We start from the raw sequence: 22610 nt of genomic DNA on the forward strand, positions 1-22610 counted from the left end.
AAAGACTAACGATGCCTAACATCAGCACTATCATCCAGGAAGCGAGGCACTCATTGTACCAAGGCAGCCGCAGAAGGAGCCAGGCGTAAACATACGTAGGATGGCTGAAGAGAAGCGTGGCTCTGGTGTCCAGCGGAAACGGCCTGCTCCGGAATCGATCGTAAAATCGAGACCAGGGGAGAGGGCTGGCATCATCGAATGATAGCGTTCATTCGGGCTGATGGCTGTTAGGGAGAGGTCGCCCGACGAACCGGGGGTGGCACACCGACGGGGATGAACACAGAGATTCGGAGGGCGGCGACTGTTCTCTCATCCAGCCGAGGGGTGGCACCATGGATCGACGAATCAGCGCCCAGAGAACGTCAGACAGTGACCAAACCCGTTTCTCCGTAACCGACCGGCGGCCACACCCCCGGCGTGCACCCTCTCCGTCCGTTATTGAATTAAGCTTATCATTTGATTTTGAGGAGACCCACCAGTCGGTCGTCTCGGGCTCTCTTAAGCGGGCCGAAAAACTTCTTTCTATCCGCGGCTATAATCGCAATAATTTGATATCGCTGATCCGATTACGCGTCATAAGCTGCTATCGAGCAACCGGCTGCCGCCCGCGTCCCTTAGCTCTTGTCCGCGATCAGAGAGAATTACGTGACGCTGCCACCGTTACTTGTACACCCTGGCCTGCTGATTAACCGAGATTTCCACGACGGAAGAAACACGCCGCTGCTAGGGCCAAAAGCAACGCCGCGGCTAAGGCCCGGCTGGGGCCCTCAGTTTCTTTTCTCGCGACACTCTCATCTTCTTTTTAATCCTGTCTACGCTCAGATCCCTTGAATCTGCATGCTGCAGTGAATGGAAGAACCAGCTGATCCTATTTAAAGTCGTGGAACTATCAGGATCAAGCCAGCCAACGACCCGGTGCTACTCAGATCAGCCAGGATCTACCAACAACCAGAAGGATTCAGTTTTATGGGATTCTGATTGAGTGAAGAGTCAAGATGAGGAAGAGATAAGAGAATTCGATGAACTGTCCAGGTGTTCCGCGCTCAGTGCCCTCGTCTATTCGCCTCTGACAAAGTCAGACACGCCTGTGACGAAGGAACTCTGCACTTTTGTCTTGGAATTTCGGTGCTTCGAGTGAACCATGGATTATTCGTACTTGAACCAGGCGGCTGCCGCTGCGGCCGCCGGTTTCGAGGCTTCTAGCTGTGCTCTGGCTGCCAGTGAAATGCAATGTGGATACGGGGACTTGAGTTCTTGCTCACAGATGAGCCAAGCTGCTTATCGTTACACAGCTGCGAGGGCTGCTGGTTATCCAGGCAACGCGGGAACTACGAGTACAGGAAGCACCACGCCGCTGGGGGCCCATCACACCACCCACTCTCATGCCCACGCGCACCACGGGGCCCATGCAACCCCCTGCTCGGTAATGGCCGCCAGATCTCAAGAGGTCCACAGACACGCCGCCTCGATCTTCCCGTCGGCCATTAATCTACAGAGTGAGTGCTTTTATCTGTTCTTTTTGGAAGAGGGGAATAGATTGTGTTGAGCTTTCTCTGGACGAGAAATGTGCTTTTCTATTTTACTTTTGTCCTACATTATATTTTATGATTCTATGATGATTTTATTTTGTATTATATTTTATAATTTTATAATCATTTTAATTTAATTCTTGTTTTAATATGCCAGAGATTGTTTAGGATTTTGGTAGCTTTTAGTTTAACGTGATTTAGTTAGTACTTGAAGGGATTGTATCGTAGAGTATTTCTAAGATCGTTTAAGCGACAGGGAATATTTGTTTGTAAATTTCTTCAAAAAGGAGAATTTGGTTTGACAGTGGCCACTCTCTTCTGTTATTCTATAATAATTCTATTCCATAAGTCTTTCATATTCCTCCACCAATATCCTTTAATTCTGTAACCCAGCTTGTGTTATCCACTAAAAAAATTAACCAAATTCATAAGTAATTTCCTTTTTCCATAGATGGGTACAATTTCTCTTTCACTAAAATTTAATTTATCTAAAAGATATCATAATAAAACTTCACAGTGAGTTTATGTACTTCACTTCTATCCGGTCTCTTTAATAGGAAGATAAAAAGTTAACATCGCTGTTTATTCAGAGATTTAAAACCCTCGTCGCTATCTTTATAAATAGTATCTTCTTGTTTATCTCTATTATTTACACAATTTCCAATAAATATATTTTAGGACATAACCATGAAACACTAGATCCGGAAAATTCCAAAGCAATTCCAAAGCACCAAAGTCCGTATTAATTGTAAATAAATGCTGCAGAGAGAATCTAATGAAATTCTCTCTTCGATCCAGCAAACTCCCGTTCCTCGAGGACAAGCGAACAAATCAAACACGCTACGTCGTTAAAACGATAGAATTTACAAAGGAACAATCAATTAGAGGTGCAGGAAGGCAGCTCTGAAAGGCGCAGGCGGGGCGAAGAAGACGGTCTTTCCCGCAGAAAAAAAGAAGAGGGTGGTCCTTCTTTTCTCAAGGGAAAGTTGCCATTGCATGGTCTCCATGCTCGAACCTACCACTGTGGTATTTCCTCTGGAAACGACGACAAGATGGCACTGAAAATCAATGGATGTGTCTCGTCCCCTCTTTCCCTCTCTTTCGTATTCTTGCTTCTCTTTCTTCGTCTCTCCCTCATTTACCGGTTCGTTCATCTGGTACCAGCTCTGCACTGTCTCATCCCACGTTTCCTTCACCCCTGGCTCACTCTTTCTCGCCCTCTCCCTCTTCAGTCACTCATTGCTATGGTTACGTTGCTCGCTATCCCAGCCATCCTCACCTATATTCTATAATCTATAAGCTACCTCGTGCTCACAGACACAGAGCTCTTCGTGCAAACGTTGCACCTTGGACCAAGTAATTCGACCACACTGATTTTCTTCATATTTTATCAGCCTCGCCAATGTGTGGCTGATTTAGAGGAACCCTGGAAGTTCCGTCTCTGACTACTGATTAAGAGAAAGTTGGGATAAGTTGATTTAGAGAGTTGGTGCAGTAGGTGAAAGTTTTATGCTAATGTAAGTTCGTCTTAGCAAGGTTTATGTCGGATTGATCAATTCGTTTCCTACATTTTACGTACCATGGATTTGGTTCTGAGATTTTGGAAACTTTTTAAAGAGGTTCATGAGGTTTTGGTTAACATTTTGTGGATTTTGTGATGCATGGGTTTAGTCGTAGAAACATAGAACAAAAGGTAGTTGGAAAAGTGTACCAAGAAATAACTCTGAAAATTGAAGATTAGGTAATTGTTCTGTTTGCAGTTAGAATTATGAATCGTGGATTTGGTTAAAGATTCTAGAAATACATGTACAAAAGGTACATAGCTAAATTGCAAATTGTCCAATAACCAAGAATCAAAGATTAGAATCAAAGAATATTAAATTGAATTCTTCCTCTGAACAATTTCGTAACACCGTTTTAATAAAATACAAATCATTTTCACTGATTCAAATATCTTTCTTTTCTTATTTTCAGGTGGATTAGGATATAAGGCTTACTCAGGACACGATGGTTTAGCAGAGAAGAGAAAACAACGTCGGATACGAACGACGTTCACATCGGCTCAGCTTAAAGAATTGGAGCGTGCCTTCCAGGAGACCCACTATCCGGATATCTACACTAGAGAAGAAATTGCCATGAAGATCGACCTGACGGAAGCTAGAGTCCAAGTAAGTGGTGTTTTAACTCAAAGAAAGAAGATAGTGAAACCTACAATGAACTGATCAGCTTCATTTTCTGTAAACTCAAATATGTTATAAATTCTATCTTTTAATATCCAAGAAACAGGTGATTTATTTCTACAAATTCATTCATTATAAAATTAGCACGAATAATAGTAAATTTATAGATGCCTTTACGAAATTAATATTTCTAACATCATTATTTTATTATATTTCACAATTTATAACGTTGATCAGTGTAGCTTCTGAATGACTCAATGTTGTACAATTCACTATCATTTTCTTTTACTCTCATGTGTATAATAGTCATAGCTCTAATTGCTGTTTGAATTTGTGCGCTTTTTTTATGATTGCAAATTGCGTTTTGAAATACAATTATAATTGAACACAACGAAACTCAACTAGTTAATAATGATAAAATTATACTATCCTCGTGAAAAGTATATCTCAGAATTATTGTATTTATATAAAGAATGTATTGCAAGTCACTTAACTTAGTGACTGTCATGATAGCCAATAGGATTATAAAAATCTTATATACTATATCATTATCCTAAAGAAATCCTCAAGAAAGATTTTCTCGTATAACTTTTAAAACTTAAATGGAGAATTCAATTAACCCAGCGACTGTCGCAATAATAAAATTGATACTATTCTTTGAAACAAGTGTAAAAACTCTAACGAATTTGACGATTTTCCTCAAAAGAGCGTTCCAGTCTGATTGCAAAGATCCCAATCAAGAAAAGCTGGAAGAAATAAGCTGGACAATAGATTATTCTTCCGTTGACTTTTACTCGGAGGTCCTCCCTCTGGCATCACCTAAAATGAAGCGCCGGAAACGGAGGGACAAGGGCGATGGTGGAACCCGGACGCTATGTAATTGCATTACAAGCCCCATTTTCGTTTTCACGGTTACCTGCAAGTTGCTGCTTGATGGATTATACCTTCTAATACATGTGACGGATTAACTTGGACTTCTTACACACTGAAGATTCTGCAGGGAGATCCTCGTGTCTTCCCATGACGCACAATCGAACACGCGTTATTTATGATCAAATTAATGTGTTTTGCATTTTGGCGGCTCTCACCAGCTCTTGTGGATAAACCAGTTCTCTCTTAATCTCAAATGCGTCGATATCCATTCTCTTCGCTTTTCTTACGTTTTCCTTTTTGGCTCTTTAATCATAAATTTTAGCGGTGCTCGCCTTCTTTGTAGTTCTGTATTATTTAGATAGAGCGACTCATATGAGGCATTAAGATCGAAAGAGCTAAGCCACATTTTTTCTGCGAATGTAGGTTTATAGATTGAGTGAGGATTTTTATGTAAACTGATACTTTTATGAACGCATCTAAAGAAATGGAAATTTGTACTGTTCTATTTAAAATTATAACGAATACTCTGCCTCGAATATTTTATGATAAATTTGTATTCTCTTCGTTTTTGGCTTTTAATTGCCATAAAAGAAGAGTATGATCGCACGTTCACCTACAAGAAGGGAAACTGATTGAAGAGTAATGTAAATTACAATGATCTGTCGTTGTCGAATATCTAGATAATTAATTGCTCAGCAATAGATCAACATTAAATAATCAAATAATAAGATTTATTTTCAATTATTTCAATTATTATCCGATACGTGATGTGCTCACGAATGGAATTTCCTCGTGTGATATAGGAAACATTGAAATATGAGATATTCATAATCTTGAAAGAATTCATTGATGGTGTTTTGCATTTGTACACTAAATTGTACAACTGCTGTTTCTTAAATCTATATACTAGACAATAGAATTTACATAAAAAAAATGTCAACATATTAATAGTATTCCATGTTTCTTATTAATATTCATTGGCATTCATGTGAGTTATGTTACGTCTAATTACATTTTTCTGTGTTATATACATTCTATGCATTTTTGAATTCTGTGCCTGAATTCTTAAATTGCACTGACTGTTTCGTGCTCGTGTCTATTTCAGGCTGCGAATTGCTCAGCTTATCGAGTATTGCTGTTAGCAATGATTGGTGATGAATTTGGAAATTGGATAAAATTCATACACTCTTATCACAAATCTACCAAAGTGTCAGGAAAGTTACGAAGCAGAGTTATTAGAACATTTAATAGGTGAAACAAATTCCAGCTCGGCTTCTGTTCCTCTAATTGACCTGGTAGTAACTTGAATTTGATCCTCCATTCTACCTAACAAAATTCGCACTTTCAATAAAATTTGATGCGAGATGAATGAATTCTATCTGAATGACTATTCACACCTATATCTTTTTACATCACAAATAACTGTATTTCTCGTATTATTCCATTTAATCACCCCTTCTGACATCAATCAATCTCACCCTCATAATTTTTAATCTTCAGCGTCTCCCTGAAGGAAAAGAGGATTATTTCAGTAATTTTCATCCTGGGGATTGATGAATCCAAAGTGTATGACTCTTTCGTCTATCTTCTTACTTTCTATTTCTCAATTGAACTTCATGAATATAAGGATACCTTTGACGATGTCTCTACATTTTAGGCAGATGTCTGGTCTCGTTCCAAGAATAGATGGCTTTCGATAGACAAGGATTGTGTGAAGAACCAACGTCTCCCTTAATCTTGATCCTTCTATAATAATAATAATCGTGCTTGCCAATCACAGAGGCTGCACGTTAGCGACCTGAGAAAATGGTAGTCACAGTGTGCTATAGTACGCCGAACTCTTGCGTCGGATTAAATTTATCACACCGTCCAAGTGACGGGAATTGCTCGTGCGACGATCATCGTCGTCACGCCAATGTGAATGGAACTGCGATATAGCTTGTTAAACAGAATTATTATAATTGAACGTTGGTATAATCATAGCGAAGAAGATAATTTACAGGAGCAGGTAAAAATTTCCGGATAAATAGATTTTTTTGATTTCTGTTAGAACAGTGAAACTTTGGGATTTTTGTTGCTGAGCTTTTCGTTATTAGTTGTCTCTCGTTATGGACAAATTTCTGTGAATCGTTTCTATGAATAAGAAGGATTTATAGCAATGGAAAATTATATCAAATCAATTGCAAAAGAAGAGCGTAATAGGAGATAAAAGGAACATTTCTTTATAAATATAAATAATAATATGTAATAAACATATAGTAGATTTCATTTTATCGACACTAGAACTACTGATAACTGAAGCGTAAAGCTTGTAAAAAATTACAGTCATTTTCATCACTTGATCAATATCAATGCTATTGATGTGCTATTGCTTCAATATCAATAATAGAGTTTTGTATGTACATTACACCTATCCGTGGGATTATCCGTTTCAAATATAAAAAACGTGTATACGTTTATCAATTAATTTAATAGAAAATTAATTCACTGATAAATAACTACTACAAACAATAAATATATATATAAATATAGAATATGTATAAGCATTAAATCCAACGTTTTCAAAGTTGCACTATCAAGGAATCATTTATTAATTTAATAAATGTTCCTCTTATTGTCCTCTGTTCTGTATTTGATTGATGTGTAATTCTGAAAGCCACGATGTACCGTGGCTAGTGTAATATTTTAAGAGCGAAAATTGCAGTTGCGCCAACAAGTTTAATGTCATAAAATCTGTATTTTGCCTAATTGCGAAACAGGCTGTTCACTTTTGACACTTATTGCCAGCCGGTAAATTCAGTTAGCTAGGAACTTTATTGCTGCTAACACTAATCACCGATGTCCCAGAAACATATTCTGAAAACATGTTCAGAAATTACATTATCAGGGAAAATGTAATCTCGTCGATGGCAACGGTGCAAAAATATATTGGAAACAAACGAGCTTAGGTGTTTCGGATTACGATATCATCCGCGACAGTTGTTTGTGACGTAAATGTCATGAGTCCTCTAACTATAGTATTAATAATTGATCCTCTAACGATAGTATTAATAACTAAAAATACGAATTATTCTATTATTAATAAGCAGCTTAGAATATGTTCAGCTATCCATTATGAAAGTAGAATTCCCAATTTGATAATCCTATAATTTCTATTCTATTAGTTCGTTGATAACAATAACGAAAAATTAATTATTCTATTATTAACAATGAAGGCAGTGTAATCTATTTATCGTGGAAATAGAATTTCTAATTCTGTCATTGTACTATATTTCAATCGTAATGGAATCAAGGCAATGAATTTTTCCATTAATCAAATTTCTAATTTAGTTTTAACTTTTTCTAATTTCCATACTTTTATATATAATTTCATCGCTTGATGAAATTACGTTATTGAAGAATAATAAATTATTTTCGCATTCCTATTAATTACATAGAGAATTTGAGAAATCAATGGCACAAGGAATTAGAATTGTTTAGCTGTAACCGAACGTTCTGCTTAGCTCATCTGGAAACCGTAAACGTGAACGTACTACGCACGCATGATAATTAAGCACGAAGTTACTATCAATTTTCTATTAGTTTGCGGCATCACGGGCCGACCGCCATTTCTAGAGAGGTTTTCCCTGACGTAGGGTAGTCGCTTCGAATCTTCCCTAATTCCTTAGCCTAAGGTCCACCCTTAAGACATCTGGAAACTTTATCGATTTACATCACAGATTCTCGTTTATTTTGTTGTAAGATACTTTACCAATATTCACCTGCAATTACGTACGATCGTCAAATTAACTTTGAGACATTTTCTTCGTTCTTTGTAGATCGTTTGAGCAACTTGGTATTTTGTACTCTTTGCAACGTCCATCGTTTGATTAATTGTGAATTAACAGTGTCGCACGACGCGAGAGAAAAAAGACAAGAAAATTATATTGTATTGTATTGTATGAAACTGAAACTGGACTCTGAAAGAAGCGAAAGGAGAGGATGAACAGAGGGATAACCGTGAAACAACGCACAATGGATTTCATTAAAATTTAAAAGAAGGAGAAACATGATGAAGAAGAGGAAAAGATGAAAAATGAATAGAGCTAAAAACAAAGAGAAGAAAAGGATCTGCAGTTCTCTTAAAAACAAGTTACCTTAAAATGGAACGCAAAACAAGATCTACAAGTAACAGATTAAAAATTCAATCACTTTATGATTGGCTCCGTTCGTCCAAGGACCAGGGCACCTCCATCGTTCCCCATAAATCAACATCTTGGCCGAGGAGCTGATCCGCTCAATTCGCCAGCATTATGTATGCTCGCAGGTTGTCTGGAACGTTAATGGAGTTGTAATTCATACGGAATGACATGTGACTCAGAACAGTGAAACGTGTCGCCACGCGACGTTCTGCCACCCCTGTCCATGGTGTCATCAATGGGATGTAGCACAGAATAGAAGCTACCAGAGGGTGAACAGGCTGGTGTTGCTCTGCTGGACCAACAACCGTTGCTCTTACCAGCTCCTGAGGGTCTACATTCAATTGAACAAAGTGGAACGATCTAGCCAGCTCGATTAATTCCATGGTGGAATCATTTTCTATCGCTTGAAACTTGTATGGTTTGGCGGAACATGGAGATCGGTTGGTCTTCTTGAAGTTGAAGCAATTGTGACATCTGTAACAGAAGTTGCAAGCTTAGATCTTTCGTTCAGAATGCTACATCAATTTATTGATTGAAATCAGAAAAGAATTGTAGAGTTTGCGTTAACAACTTTGAATTCTCTGCTTCGAATACTATATTCGCTTGTTCATGCGTGAATTTAGAGAAGAAAATTTTGTAAAATATTATGTAATATAATATTATGGAAGATATTTGATATATTTGATATAGATAAGATATGGAAGATATGGAACGTCGCTCCTAAAACTATAAGAACTATTATGGTAGACTGTTACCTTGGATTTTATGCCCTAGGTATTACAATAGTTATTTGTGATATGAGATCAGAAGATATTACAAAGGAGAATTGTCGTGTTGGGAAACTATGGAAATTGCATTAAGATGATAAGATATTAATAAAGTAATATTAAGATAATACATAATGGATATCTGAAAGCAGTACATTTTTACATTATGGAACACTATGGAGGCATTTAGAGGAAATCTCCCTTCTAAATATATTTCTGACATGTTATCATCAGGTTTATATATCCCAATAAAATCCAAATTTTGATGAAATTTTACTTCCACGAAATAACAAGTTTCCAGGCGTTATCAAAAACTGTGGCAGAGATATAACAAAGGAACACAAAGGGAACTAGAGGAGAATCGAGTAATTTAGAGATAGACAGCCTTGGGAGAGTCCTGGAAAATCAACATGAATTTCTTTTCCCCGGTGGGACACAGTCGAGCACCGTCACGGGAAGTTGGAGGGTGATCGGGGAGCAGTCTCTGACGAAGGGTCTTCGCCGGTAAGAAGAGGCAGTGTACTCAAAAAAGAGGAGAAAAACACACTTGGAAAAAGTCGAAGCAGAGAAGAAATACAAAGATGTATTCCACTAAAACGCAGACATAGAAGAAAAATAAAGGCGTCCTCCCCTGGGAGCAATAAATATCCTCATCTCCCATCTATATTAATTAGACGTTAGTATTTTGTGTCATAACTAACTACAGTATAAAATGATAGAATATACAAAATAGAATGAGAAGATAATTTGCGAATGAAATATTCATGACTAAAATGAGAAAAGATGTACATAGTGTAACAATCAATGGTATTAATAATTCTACTGTTAACAATTCTCTTCTGATAATAGAGAAAACACAGCCAATGATTCTGTCTATGATATATAGGAAAAAGGTCCACTGACGGTATTCCAAAGCAACAGAAAATAGCAGAATACAGTTTGCAGCCAAAAGGAGAAAGCCAGGAGGAGAAGCAGAAAAACATATCCGGCGTAGAAGAATGAATGATAAATGAACAGGGAAGATGTAGAAAGATCAAAAAGCAACGACGAGATAGGCAATAACGCTTCCAACGAAAGGATCCTCGTTGGGAAAGAGGCAAGGAAAGAGGAGAGAAGGGGGATCGGTTGGTTCGCTGGCGTCGAGGGATGAAATGGGGAAAACATTGGAGCTGGCTCGACTCTGGTAGGCCGAGGGTGGCTGATACACAAGGGGCCCATGGCCGGAGTGTGCCCTGGTAATTGCGAGCTCTATGTAGATCCACTTACGGTGATTAAAAACTGTCCTGCTGGGTATCATCTACGGAGAACGATGTCGACTGTTGCAAACACACCGGTGCACAACGGTATTCGCCGTTTTCCACGGAACTCCTTCGACGCTGGCCTGCGCGTTATCGCGCTGATAGTTCAGATTAAGCTGGGTAATTGGTGTTAAGAATGGTCTGAGTGCGGAATACAGGGACTGGTATTTAGTTGCCAGTTGGAGAACCGTCAAGGAGGTACTAGAGGAATTTAGTTAATGCGAATATATGTGGGTAGCATGGGATCTTTTATTTTTGTTCGAATTACAGAGTGAAGTTTTCTTCCTTATTTCTTGCTGCGAGGACAGGTCAGAGTATTTGGAAGAAGAATTAATTGGTCGAGAGGTATCTGAGGAAGTTTTCTTGAGTTAGAGTGAGGATTTTTGGTATGACGCTCCCATAGCAGCTATTTGCAATTAGAAATTGGTAAGTGTTATTATTTCTTCTGTGTTAGATGTCAGAATATTTGAGAAACGGATAAGGTGGTAAGGACATCAAAAAAGAGATTCTAATTAAAAAAAAAAACTAGTAAAGAGCATCAAGAGAGATTGTAATAATTTAAAAGGAAACGTGCAAGGGTATCAAGAAACAATCAAGAAGAAGACTCCAGCAGTGAAAAAAGCAGTTTGGGGAGAACAAGAAACGGATTCCACTCCGTGTAAAAGAGAACTTGAAAGTCAAAAGGAAAGATAAAAGAGAATTGCTGGGATGAAAAATAGCAGTGCAAGATACTGGAAAGAAATTCCAACGGTAAGAAAGTACAGGAACTTTAAGAAGACGCTTGTAATAATAGGAAAGAACCAGGACGCACAAGCATTAACAAAAAAGAACTTACAAAGACAATAGAAGGAAAACTCGATAATTGAATGAAACGATAACAAAAAAGAAAATTCCAATAATAAAAAATCTCACAGAGACAGTAGGAATTGAAGAACAATTACAGCCGAGATACGATCCTGACCAAGATTTCTGGGATTCTACTGTTCTCATACGTGAATCAACTATTAATTGCATTACTTAATCGATCTTACAGTACTCCTCATATCTAAGTTACTATGACTAGAGTCGAAAATACTGTTTCGCTTGACTTAAGTAGTGAAACACAGCAATGACAGCGAACCGTGACGGTTGTGGTCAGACACGAAAGTGGATACACAGTTAATGAGATCTGTCTATAGCGATTTATTCATCAAGCCGGATGGCATCGGCCTGTCCGATGCATCTCTTAATCAAGATTTTGTCTCTGCAGAGCCATGCGTTTCCGTCCCGAACTTATTTGGTTAATTGAAGAAGGTAATTTCTGACGGCTGAGAGTGTAGCAATCACCATCAACTGCAATTCTATTATCGAACGTCTGATTTAGTACCCTTAACGAATCCTTAACCGCTCCGGCTTTATTACTTAATCTTTAGACGAGCAAAATTGGAATTAGTTTTATATTAATAAATTAATAAAGGAAGATCAATAAAGGAGTCATGGTAAGAGACAATTGTTTCCTATTCAAGCATAGATAAATATCGTTATTGTATGAATATTTGTAGATCAATTATATTAATCTATTTTGTAAGGTCTATTATCGAGAATGATATTTCTAAAATTTGAGATTCTAGTTTGAGGTTCTGAATACAATTTTGCTCTGCCACAATTCTATTCGTCGTTTGTTTAAGAAGGATAAAGACAAAGTCAGTGATCCTAGAGTCCAATGATCTCTCAAAGCTTAGAACTAAAATTGAACGTTCAGTTATTAAATAAACTTTCAAGTTGATTGGATATTACATTTCGCTACTTTGTAACACGCCAGGTAAAATTTTGCTTCGTCTCGCGGTAATTCTATTTGCCAATTTCATTTAGCAAGATTAACAAAGAATGTCTAATGATCTTTCGAAGCTTGAAATTAAAAAGTTGCATGTCCTAATTTTTTATTGATCATCGATTAAATATAGAAATTCCGCTACTTTCGCAATTTCTAGATGAAATATTGCTTCTCTGCATAACAAATCTATCTCTCCATCTGTTAATAAAAAAAAAAAAAAGAAGATAAAAATAAGAAACAGCAGATAGTAATCTGCTTCCAAAGCTTAGGTTTAAACGATCGAATTACTTCATTTGTATTATTCAATGGAACGTGAAAATTGCGCGTTTTCTGATTTATCGTCAAAGCGGAAGTGATCAGGCGTAACAATGACTTCTCCTGACTTCCTGCCGTCGTGATATTGATAGCACCGCTTCGGATATATCCTTATAACTCGCTTAATGTGACGCATCGAGAGAATCTTGGACGTGCCGTGAATCTTTCACGAGCTTCAGCATCCTCCGGTATGAAAAGCGAATCCTTTGGTCTGATCGGGCGTCACATCTTTCACTTTCAACGTCCGCGTGACGAGATCTTAAAAATTCATCGAACGACGGTCAAAATTGAAATTAACATGAAAATCAAATAAGCAAAAATTACGTTATAGACGAATGGGAAGTGGTGAATTTGAAATCTGAGAGACGCGTTTCCGATCGTTGCGCATGATCCCTTCTCGTCGCTTTCCTACGTAAACGAACTTAGTTCCAGGCAGCTTGTTCTTTTTTCTAATCTTGTTATCGTACTTTTCTAACTTTCACTTCGCTTCTTGTACAAATTCTTAGCAGTGTCGAGCAAGTTCTTTAAAATTCGAAAGATTTCCAAACTCCTATTGTTCCCGCCGGAACCTTACCATCCGTCGGCAATTTCTCGCGTTCCAGCATTTTAATATTTATTTTGAGGTTATTCCGTCTGCTAATTCGATTATTTCCATATTCCTGAGATTTTCTTTTCCTGAAGTTGTATTTATAATTACGTTGGTTTATAGGTTTTAGGTTTGTGAAGCTTTATGTTTTTTAATTATTTCATAGTAATTTGAATCTTCTCAAAACAGGTGAAAAGATTCTGGGATATTAATCAGTGTCTCTACTTACATTTTTGTTATGCCACGTTTTTACAAGACTAAAAGAAAGAATCATAGACCAGATAACAATACGTAGATGGTATAAAGTGATGTCAAATTTTTGATCTGTCGTATATCTGTTTCAATGGTTCGATAAAATATTCTTTACTCGTCTCACGACATCCCACCACGTTGCCACGTCTTTCAATCCTGAAATATTCTTGTTTTCCGGTTAGGATCTCCATCGGTAAGTTGGGATCAGCCCCTCAGGGCGGCAACCGAGCAAAATCCTCTGTTAACCTATCCAGAAGGAGGAAATCACTACGACTCACAATCGTTAGGGTTAATCTAATGAACAAATACACCGCAAACTTGTTTCTATCGACACAGAATCCCTAATGGTCCGTCCATAAGCTTCCACCCTCTCCCTACCAAACTGTTTACGCTTGCTTTCGAAATATCTGTCCTCCTTTCCACTTAAATTACAAAATCCAATCGTATTCATATTTCAGTTGAAAAGGACGTACTATTTGGAAGAAGAAGAAGATCGAATAGAGCATAGATTTAATGACTCTCTGTTTGTGACTGAGATAACCTCGAATACTTTGGATGTTCCAGTTGCTGCCAGAACTTCCAACTTCGTCATTTTCTAGGTCTTCGTTTAATCGGTGAATTTAATTGCATTTATTTTTATGGATAAAATCGTTTTTCTTTTTGGTTACTGTTTTTTTTTTTTTTTTTTTTAATCTATAAATTTGAATCAATTCATTCTCGTTCAGTCGGTGAATTCAATTTCATTTATTTTTCTAGGTAAGATCATTTGTGGTTTGGTCGTCTTCTCTTGCTTGGAATCTATTTGGTTGAAGCAATCTTCGTAGTAGACTGGCTAAATTATAGTAAGGAATATCGCAGAGAAATAGTAATTTTCATTAGCGTTACGAGTCAAAGTTCTAATAACCGAGGAAAGTTGCCTCGACGGATCCGTCGCTACTCCTTATCCTATAGACGTTACTTTCATTGCCATCGTCTATTTCTCCATTACTTTGTACAGCTTACAATCAACAACAACCTTACAACAATAATTTTTTAATTCGTCCATTTTAATGCTTTCGTCGATTCCATTTTTCCTTTAATTCTCTCTGAAATCTATCAAAATACCTGTTACAGGTTCTTCAAAATCCATAATTCAGGATTCAGAGGTTCAGAAATTAGTGATAGAAATATAGAGGGTTGATCATACGAAGAAGAAGAAAATTTCCGAGGAAATATTTTTCAATGGGATCGTCATCCTACGTTTTATTATAATCGCCAAGATGAGGAATGTCATAAATCCGAATGAAAATCCCCTGCCATTGTTATTCTCTCGCACTGTCGAACGTTTAAATTAAACTGAGGATCACTGGCAATTTTTAATAGCCGTTTAATAAATGAACAGAATCTTTCAACCGCTTTAACCTTACCAGAACAGTAGCATGAAAAATGGCATTAATATTCGACGAGATTTCCAAGTTCTCGTTAGTTCTGAGGTATTTTTGGTTGGGAGAGACACGGATGGTTCAACGAATGTAACGTCGTTGCTGACTGTAGCCTGATGAAATTACGTCACCGTCGGGCAAAAACTATGTGACACACGCAGAAAGCCGCGGGTACGTGCCAGTGACAACACTAATAATTCGTATTTGGCCACCGACCAAACCCCGAAGAGACCGTAGAGCATGTGTGCCGTTGTTTGCCGAACGGACGACGACGACAGCGTGAATTAGGGAGACTACGTGCCGGCGTTAATGTTAAATAAATACGGTACGCCTAAATAAAATGCAACGAGCCGCACCGACAGATGTCCACCTCGTTTTGGATAAATATTTAAGCCTCGCTTTACGCGCCCCGTTGTCTCTGCTTCGCTGCTTTCCTCTGCTGTCAAACAGCCCTCGCTTGTCTTTGCAAATTTTTCTCTCAGCCGTTTCGGCTACCTTCATCTTTCTTCAAGTTCTCGCCGCAGACTTTTGCGACTGGCTGGCAGCTTCTCCGTTGAATTTCACGCAGAAGTCTCAAATATCTGTCTACATGCTCGATATTCGAAATCTTGCTACGTGGGAATTATAAAATCAACGTGAAGCTGTGTAAAAGAGCGGAAAGATATCACAGGGATTCAGCGAGGATAAGAAGGATCAACGGTATAAACCTAAAGAAACCTGACCTCCGACTGGCTATCGACTGCCAGGAATTTGTAAAATCATCCTTTGATTCATGGCTATAAAAATTCTAATAATCACAATATCAGAAATGAGAAGACAAAGGATGAATAACGTTAACCCCAAGAACCTCAAAATTTCCATTCTTTAGGCAATCTGTTCCAAAAAAAGGTACATTCTTTACCTTGCAAAAAATTCCAAATGACAGTCTCCTTGATTCCAGAAGCCTGCAAAATCCAAACCTAACGCTGCTGTGCGTCAAATAGGGATCATGAAATCATCATTCGGTTAATCGAACAGTGGAAGGTCTACAACACGCTCCACGTTCTTCTCAAAGTTTACACGAATTTCTGGAACGGAGAAAGCGCGGCTGTTGAGCAGAAGCAGTAGCAGCCAACAGCAGCAGCAGCAGCAGCAGCAGCTGATAAAATCCAATAGCAGTGTTTGCCGTCCGGAAAGGGCAATCACGTTCATCATGGTGTTCCGCGCCCCTGACTCTCTGAATCCACCCCTTTCCCCCTCTTTCCCGGCTTCTACCACTCAGCCTGCTCCTACAACGCAGCCGCACCTGGAAAATCTAGGGGTGGGATCCACGTGCGCTCATGCCGAGGAACGAACGAAAGGGGATACAGAGAGAGAGAGAGAGAGAGAGAGAGAGAAAGAGAGAAAGAGAGAGAAGATGAAGAGAGACGAACGATGGCGGGAAGAGGGAGGGCAGCTTTACTGGTCAGATAAACGGTAAAGCAAATAAATCCGCTACTTTAACATGCAGGTCACCGCCGCTTTCCGTTTATTTTATTCGTTAAATATTTCATTTGGCCAACTAGAGCCAATTACGAGCGTTGCCTGCGCCGACGTTTCGCTCTGACGAGCTGGACACGGACATGACGCGCTTTTACGCCATCCAATCCCCTCTTCCTCTTTGTCTCCGTGAATCCATAGACGTTTTTGGTCGGTTTTTCATCATCGTACATGGTCGCTGGAATTTTTTCACTCGAAGTGGATATAGCAGCGTAGTAGGCAAATGTGTCGAGTTGCAGAGTTTTCGCTATTATACTGTAGATTTTCTATAGTAAAAGAAAACAATGCGTGCAACGATGAAATGGAAATGATACGTCAATTAGATGGCGGATTTTGATTCGAAAATTCAGTTTTGTAGAAAGTTATTTTATACGTGAGAATTGGAATATTCCGAAGTGAAATTCGGAATGATAATTTAAACGAACGAAGGAACACGATAATTGAAGAATAGTCAAGTACATAGCTGATATGTAATTCAAGCAGTTAAAATACTTGGGAGACGAAACAAATTTTTACGTACATAGGTTCCCTTCCTTCACATTTCTTCGTAAAGATCTAATTACACATAAGATTAAATTGAGTTGGATATTTACCCTTTGCACTCCCATGTGGAGTGTGATTCGACATCAGTTTTTATCTCAGGAGCTCCTTTGTCGTGTCCCATTCGACATTCTTTCGTGTCCAAATCAATAGATGTCGCGCGCACATTATCGACGCTCTTACCAAACTGGCTTATTTACCTAACTTATATCAGTCCGCTCAGAGTTTGAAAATTGTATACCTGTCGTCCTGTAAATATTTACAATGAGTGAAAGGAGCGAAATAAATAAAGACTTTGACAGTAGTGATAGTGATGACTATGCAAGAAATAGATCTTGAGTATATAGTCGCTAAGCCTTAGGAGCTGCTGGTAACGAAATTGAAATAAACTTCGGAGTGCAAAGGGTTAAACGTGTTGGTTTGTTTTCTAAAGAGACGAATGATAAAATCGTAATAGTCAATTATATTAAAAACACTGTAAGTACAAATACAGAGATAGTGTATGTACGCTGATCGTAATCGTCGCTCGTTCAATGCTCGTAAGTCGATAACAATTTATTAGGTTAGCAACTAAGTGATTGCGGATTTTGTCATTAGGTGGTATTGCCAACCTAATAACTCTTCAACTCGCTACCTATTCGATTATTCGACTAGCTATTCGACTGTCCAAGAGACCACGTTCGTATATTTACATCGACAGGTGTCATTATAAAAAGTTCAAAGTTGGAGTTCATACGTAACTCCGGTTGACGATTACCAGTAACGACAATAATATTTTGTCCACAGTTCGTTTGTCTTTAGACCTTGCAAAACAAAACAACGTTGGTATTCCAAGGCACAATAATATGAGTTTCTGCCGATTCAAATCTTCCATTGACTCGTGTGTCGCTACAAAACTAACCCTTTGCACTCGATGGTCTTCTCGGTCGGGCGTAGCAGCAACTAGAGGTGATTTTGCGCATACGTGACGAGTGTCTTGTAGGTAATATAAAATGATTTTATAAAAAAATTAACTTAAAAAACATTATATTTTAATAATCTATATATATTTACATCTTCGAACATATCATTTTTTAATATCTTTTCTGTATTTTTTTTTTTTTTTTTACGATAATTTTAGAACATCTGTCAAGATGCATCCTTGGCTTGTCGGGACAAGTATTGAAATAATAAGTTGTTTTGTGTCTTTCTCCTGCTTCGTTTCGGTAAGAACACACCTTACAATCCTTTTTTGTTCTCGTTAAAATTACATGGAGCTTCACATTTAACCGAATTCCATCACAATTAGCAGTCGACGTCGAAGCTGGATCTCGCGGTTGTCGAATATCTCCTCTCAACTGGTCTACTAAAGTTCTTGTAAATCGTGGTTAAGTAGACTTTCGTTCTTTTGCTTTTTTACAGAATATAAGAATTAATTAAACAAATTTCCAAATCCATTTTTTTAGAGTTTCTAAATTTACGAAACTGTAACACTTCTGCCACCATCATCGAATGTGAACTAGCGTCGGAGACGTTGCCAGAACCATAGTTCCGGAAGAATTTCAGCAGAAATATTTCATCTGCAGCTTAAAGTGTAACACTTCACACTTCATAACAAACAATATAAAGAGCCAAGGAATCTATTTACGAACCAATACTGCGCTCTCATCAACTGGAGAGGTGGAAATTTAGCATAAACAGGGACTATCGCCTCTCATTCCCCTCTGTAGTGGCCACGCGGAACGCCGTGGTCACGGAAAATAGCCTCTCGAATGCAAAGGGTTAATACCCTATAGCTATAAGGACTCTTGAAGGTCCACGTTTAATTCCTTTACAATTTAACCGAAAACATTTGTCTCTTCAAAATCAAGTACTCGCGTCAAACCATCCAACGTTCCCTCTCTCATACATCCGCCTCTCATCTAAACAAAATCATCAAAATCTGTGTCCTATAATTGCAGGTATGGTTCCAAAATCGGCGTGCGAAATTCCGGAAGCAGGAGAGGCTGGCCCAGCAGAAGTCCACGTCCCAAAGCGGTATAGGAGTAGACAGCGGAGCTTCCAGTCCCGTAGGAGGCAACGTGAAAGCAGAAGGTCGTTCTCCAAGAAGTCCAGCGACGCCACCAGGCAACTCGAACAGCGTGATGTCTACGAACGAGGCGAAACCAATTCCGAATCCGAATCTCGTGAGCGTGAAACACAGCAGCGACACGGCTACGGAAGGAAACTCGCCCAACACGCGAGGAAGTAACAGCGGCGGAGGAACATGGGGCTCCTGTAGCCCCAGGCCCTTCTCTGCAGCGCTACCTCCGTATCTATTGGACCCGCTGCCTCTGAAAACCGCGAATCTCTACTAATCGTGGCGACGAAACCGCTCCATCCCGGCGAAATTATGTAAATATAGAAAATATCGCACGCCAGAGCGAAATACGGATGCTGTTCAGGCTCTTCCGTCGCAAGGTCGTTTTCATTGGTTCGTTGGACGCAGTCAAGCTTTCAAGCTTTCCTCGTCAAGGAAGCAATCGAAGGGAACAGGAACTTTTTGCTTTTGGATCCTTTCGGTGAGATTTATTTTCAGTTAATTCTAGTCTTCTGGAACTTTAAACGATCAAACAGTGAACTTGGAGGTCTAAATATTGAAATATTTGCAACTGTAGATACCTAAGAGTTTGGAATTTGAAGAAGCCAAGTATTTGAAAGACTAGATATTCGAGGATATTGTGGAGTTGCGAAATTCAGGTATTTAAAATTCTAGAAACTTCAGGGTTTGATATTTTAGCCGCCTAAATATCTGTAGCTCTGGAAAGCCAAACGTTTGAAATTTTCTAGCTACTTGAATACTTGGAACTTCAGATGTTTAATTGTAAATTTTGGTGCTCTAGATATCTACATTCTTTTTCTGGATTTCTCTAATGAGAATTGTTTTTAGCTACGTTTGATCGTTTACCTTTACAATTTTTTCATTATTTTTCATCGCTGTCTGTATTCGTTGCTTGTTGCTTTAATTTTTCATTAATTTGGGGAGTTTATTTAGATAAATTGGATTCTTTAATGTTTTTATTCTCTTTTTTTCGTGATTTACAGGAATCTTTGGTTTTTAGACATTTGATGAGATGCATTGCTAATTACATCTGCTTTTTATTTCTATTCACCTTTCGTTTTATAATTTCTTTCAGTGGTAACTGTGTGCATTTGTCGCCGATTGCTTTAATTTTCCGTAAATCTAGTCTCGTTTAGGCAAATATAACTTTTAATTCTCTTTTTACTGGCGCGTATAAAGTGAGATCATGAGAAACGACCTCGATGGAAGATATTTACGATGATTCGAAAAGATTCTCGCTGGAAAACCTAGTGATACCGATATCTAAGTACCGTCCTACATTCCTCGTTGATTAGTCAATGAATGGGTAGCATTTATGTGGATAAATCGCACGCAAAGATGTCTAAAAACAAAACCAATCCGGAGCAAGTTTGTGAAGAAAGAAGCCAGCAAAATTTTCCAAAGAATCTAAAAGAAATTTGAAATGTAACTTGAAGCTAGCAAGATAGAGAATTTCATTCGACTATCAAGATGAATGTTTTGACTTTAGACGTCTTAAAAGCAACGAGGAAAGACCGTGAACAAAGAAAAGATCTGAACAGCGTTCTCTCCACCACTTTTGTCAAAGTAAAAATAAGCGACACGTTATGGAGAATATCGATGTGGCCGGCACTTGTACAGTTGTTGCTATAAATATAGAAGATTAGTGTTTTACACCGTAAACTCATACTTACTGGTCCATCGAACAGGGAGCAAGGATTCTTTTCCCTTCAAGGTGAACAAAGAGAAGAAGAAAACGCATGTTTAAGAAAAGAAAAAGAAAAAAAAAGAAATAAGAGCGAAAGCTAGATTGTAGCTCCACCGACGTGTGTATCATTGGCCATTCAATATACATCCACAAGAATTATACATTAGCGTAATAAGATTTATTAAGGTCCATTCGTAATAAGGTGTATGTTAGTCCATGTCCCTGACGATACGAGAACCTTTCTGAGTGAAAGCGATCGAGAGAAAGAGTGAGATAGAGCGAAAGGTAGGAGAGAAGAAGGAAAGGCAGCCAGTTCCCGAAATGGTCGAAGGAAAACTTATCGCTGTTCGTTTCGCGGGAATTAAATCCTTCGGTCGAAGAGAAACGACGCACGTCCCATGAAGCGCGTTTAATCTTTAAGTACCGCGATAGAGATCGTTAATCGATAGACTACGGATTTTTATGCGAAATTAAATTGCCTGATGTAGCTGGTACTTCGATAAGAGTACCACGATTTTCTTAGATCTTTTGAAAGTCTAAAAGGATAAAAGGAATTAGACACAGACGTGAATGTTTCAGGTTGCGCATAAAGAATTAATGGATAAAACGAATCTAAATTCTAATTACTTTGATAAAATCCAGGTCTCTCGGTCGAGTTTGTGAAGATAATAAATTCGCAGGAAAATCCGTAGCCTGGTAACCAACAGCCTGGTGATTTATCAAGCCGAGAGAAGAAAAGGTATTTATTTTACACGAACAACTAGCTAAACGTGATCCACCGATCTCTGTCCGATCTGTGTTCAGACCTTCTGTCTATTTGCGGCTACTTAAAGATTAAATCATTGATGATTTCCAGCATCCCTAGGAAACGCAAATTCCTACGAGACTCTCGCAGTTGGAGGAACGTGTCGTTACTCTCTCGACGTTCAAACATATTTTTATATAGTAAATGCTTCGGATCTATCGTCTAGAAGAATTATCGGTAAGGATGCGCCGAGGCTTACTTGAAACGATGACTTTTCCTTCGACGAGGTCTTCGATCAGACACAATTGGAATGTCGAGAATGCCGTGGAAACGACGTTTCGCCGCTTCCCTTTCCACGAAAACACAAGCCAACCCTCTGGTTTGTTTTTATCTTTTTTTTTTTTTTTTTTGGTTCTCTTATTCTTTTTTTCTCGAAATATACATTTATTGAAAATAATCATATTTTGCATCTGTTCTTTTTCGCTCGTCATTTCTGTCGTTAACTACAATTGTTGCTGCTGATTGCGGTCCAGGTATTTGTCCTTTGTACTCTCTGTGTCATGCTCGTCACGCCTTTTCCCTCAGACAGCAGACCCTAACTGGAGAAAGTAGATGGAGTGGAAATTTGGCCCAACATTGGTCCCTAACGGAAGTGGACAGGATGCTGAGTCTGCTTTCGAAGAAAAAAGGAGAGCACCGAGCTTCGATCCCGCGAATTTTCGCCATACAAAAGTAATAAAAGCTTGCTCGTTTACATGTGGTTCGATTAATCGTGGTATCTCGGTCGTTCGTGCGCCACGTCGCCGAAGAGCATCGACGAAACGT

At 38.6% G+C, this 22610-nt stretch overlaps 1 protein-coding gene and 1 long non-coding RNA gene across 16 annotated transcripts; one reads left to right on the forward strand and one right to left on the reverse strand.

Moving 5' to 3' along the window:
- Nucleotides 1–46: 46 nt before the first annotated feature.
- On the forward strand, nt 47–22300 carry LOC126874847 (homeobox protein ceh-17-like). Of its 15 annotated transcripts, none has more exons than XR_007693040.1 (6): nt 17052–17750; nt 17836–17951; nt 18060–18255; nt 18394–18478; nt 18562–18639; nt 18719–19354. XR_007693040.1 is itself a non-coding variant. In XM_050637361.1 (3 exons), the coding sequence occupies exons 1-3, from the start codon at nt 1142–1144 to the stop codon at nt 19607–19609; spliced, it is 945 nt and encodes a 314-aa protein (XP_050493318.1). In that variant the 5' UTR covers nt 47–1141; the 3' UTR covers nt 19610–22300. The 15 variants fall into 15 exon arrangements, 1 of the variants encoding a protein (XP_050493318.1); XR_007693042.1 differs by having other exon boundaries at nt 17053–17750; nt 17871–17951; XR_007693032.1 differs by having other exon boundaries at nt 17053–18255; nt 18719–19066; nt 19214–19352.
- LOC126874883 (uncharacterized) lies at nt 16693–17463 on the reverse strand. Its single transcript, XR_007693084.1, has 2 exons — nt 17327–17463; nt 16693–16999 (listed from the first exon to the last, which is right to left on the reverse strand). It is a non-coding gene; the product is annotated as an uncharacterized LOC126874883 (long non-coding RNA).
- Nucleotides 22301–22610: the final 310 nt, after the last annotated feature.

The sequence above is a fragment of the Bombus huntii genome, chromosome 16 (genome assembly GCF_024542735.1).
Source record: "Bombus huntii isolate Logan2020A chromosome 16, iyBomHunt1.1, whole genome shotgun sequence".
Classification (NCBI taxonomy): domain Eukaryota; kingdom Metazoa; phylum Arthropoda; class Insecta; order Hymenoptera; family Apidae; genus Bombus; species Bombus huntii.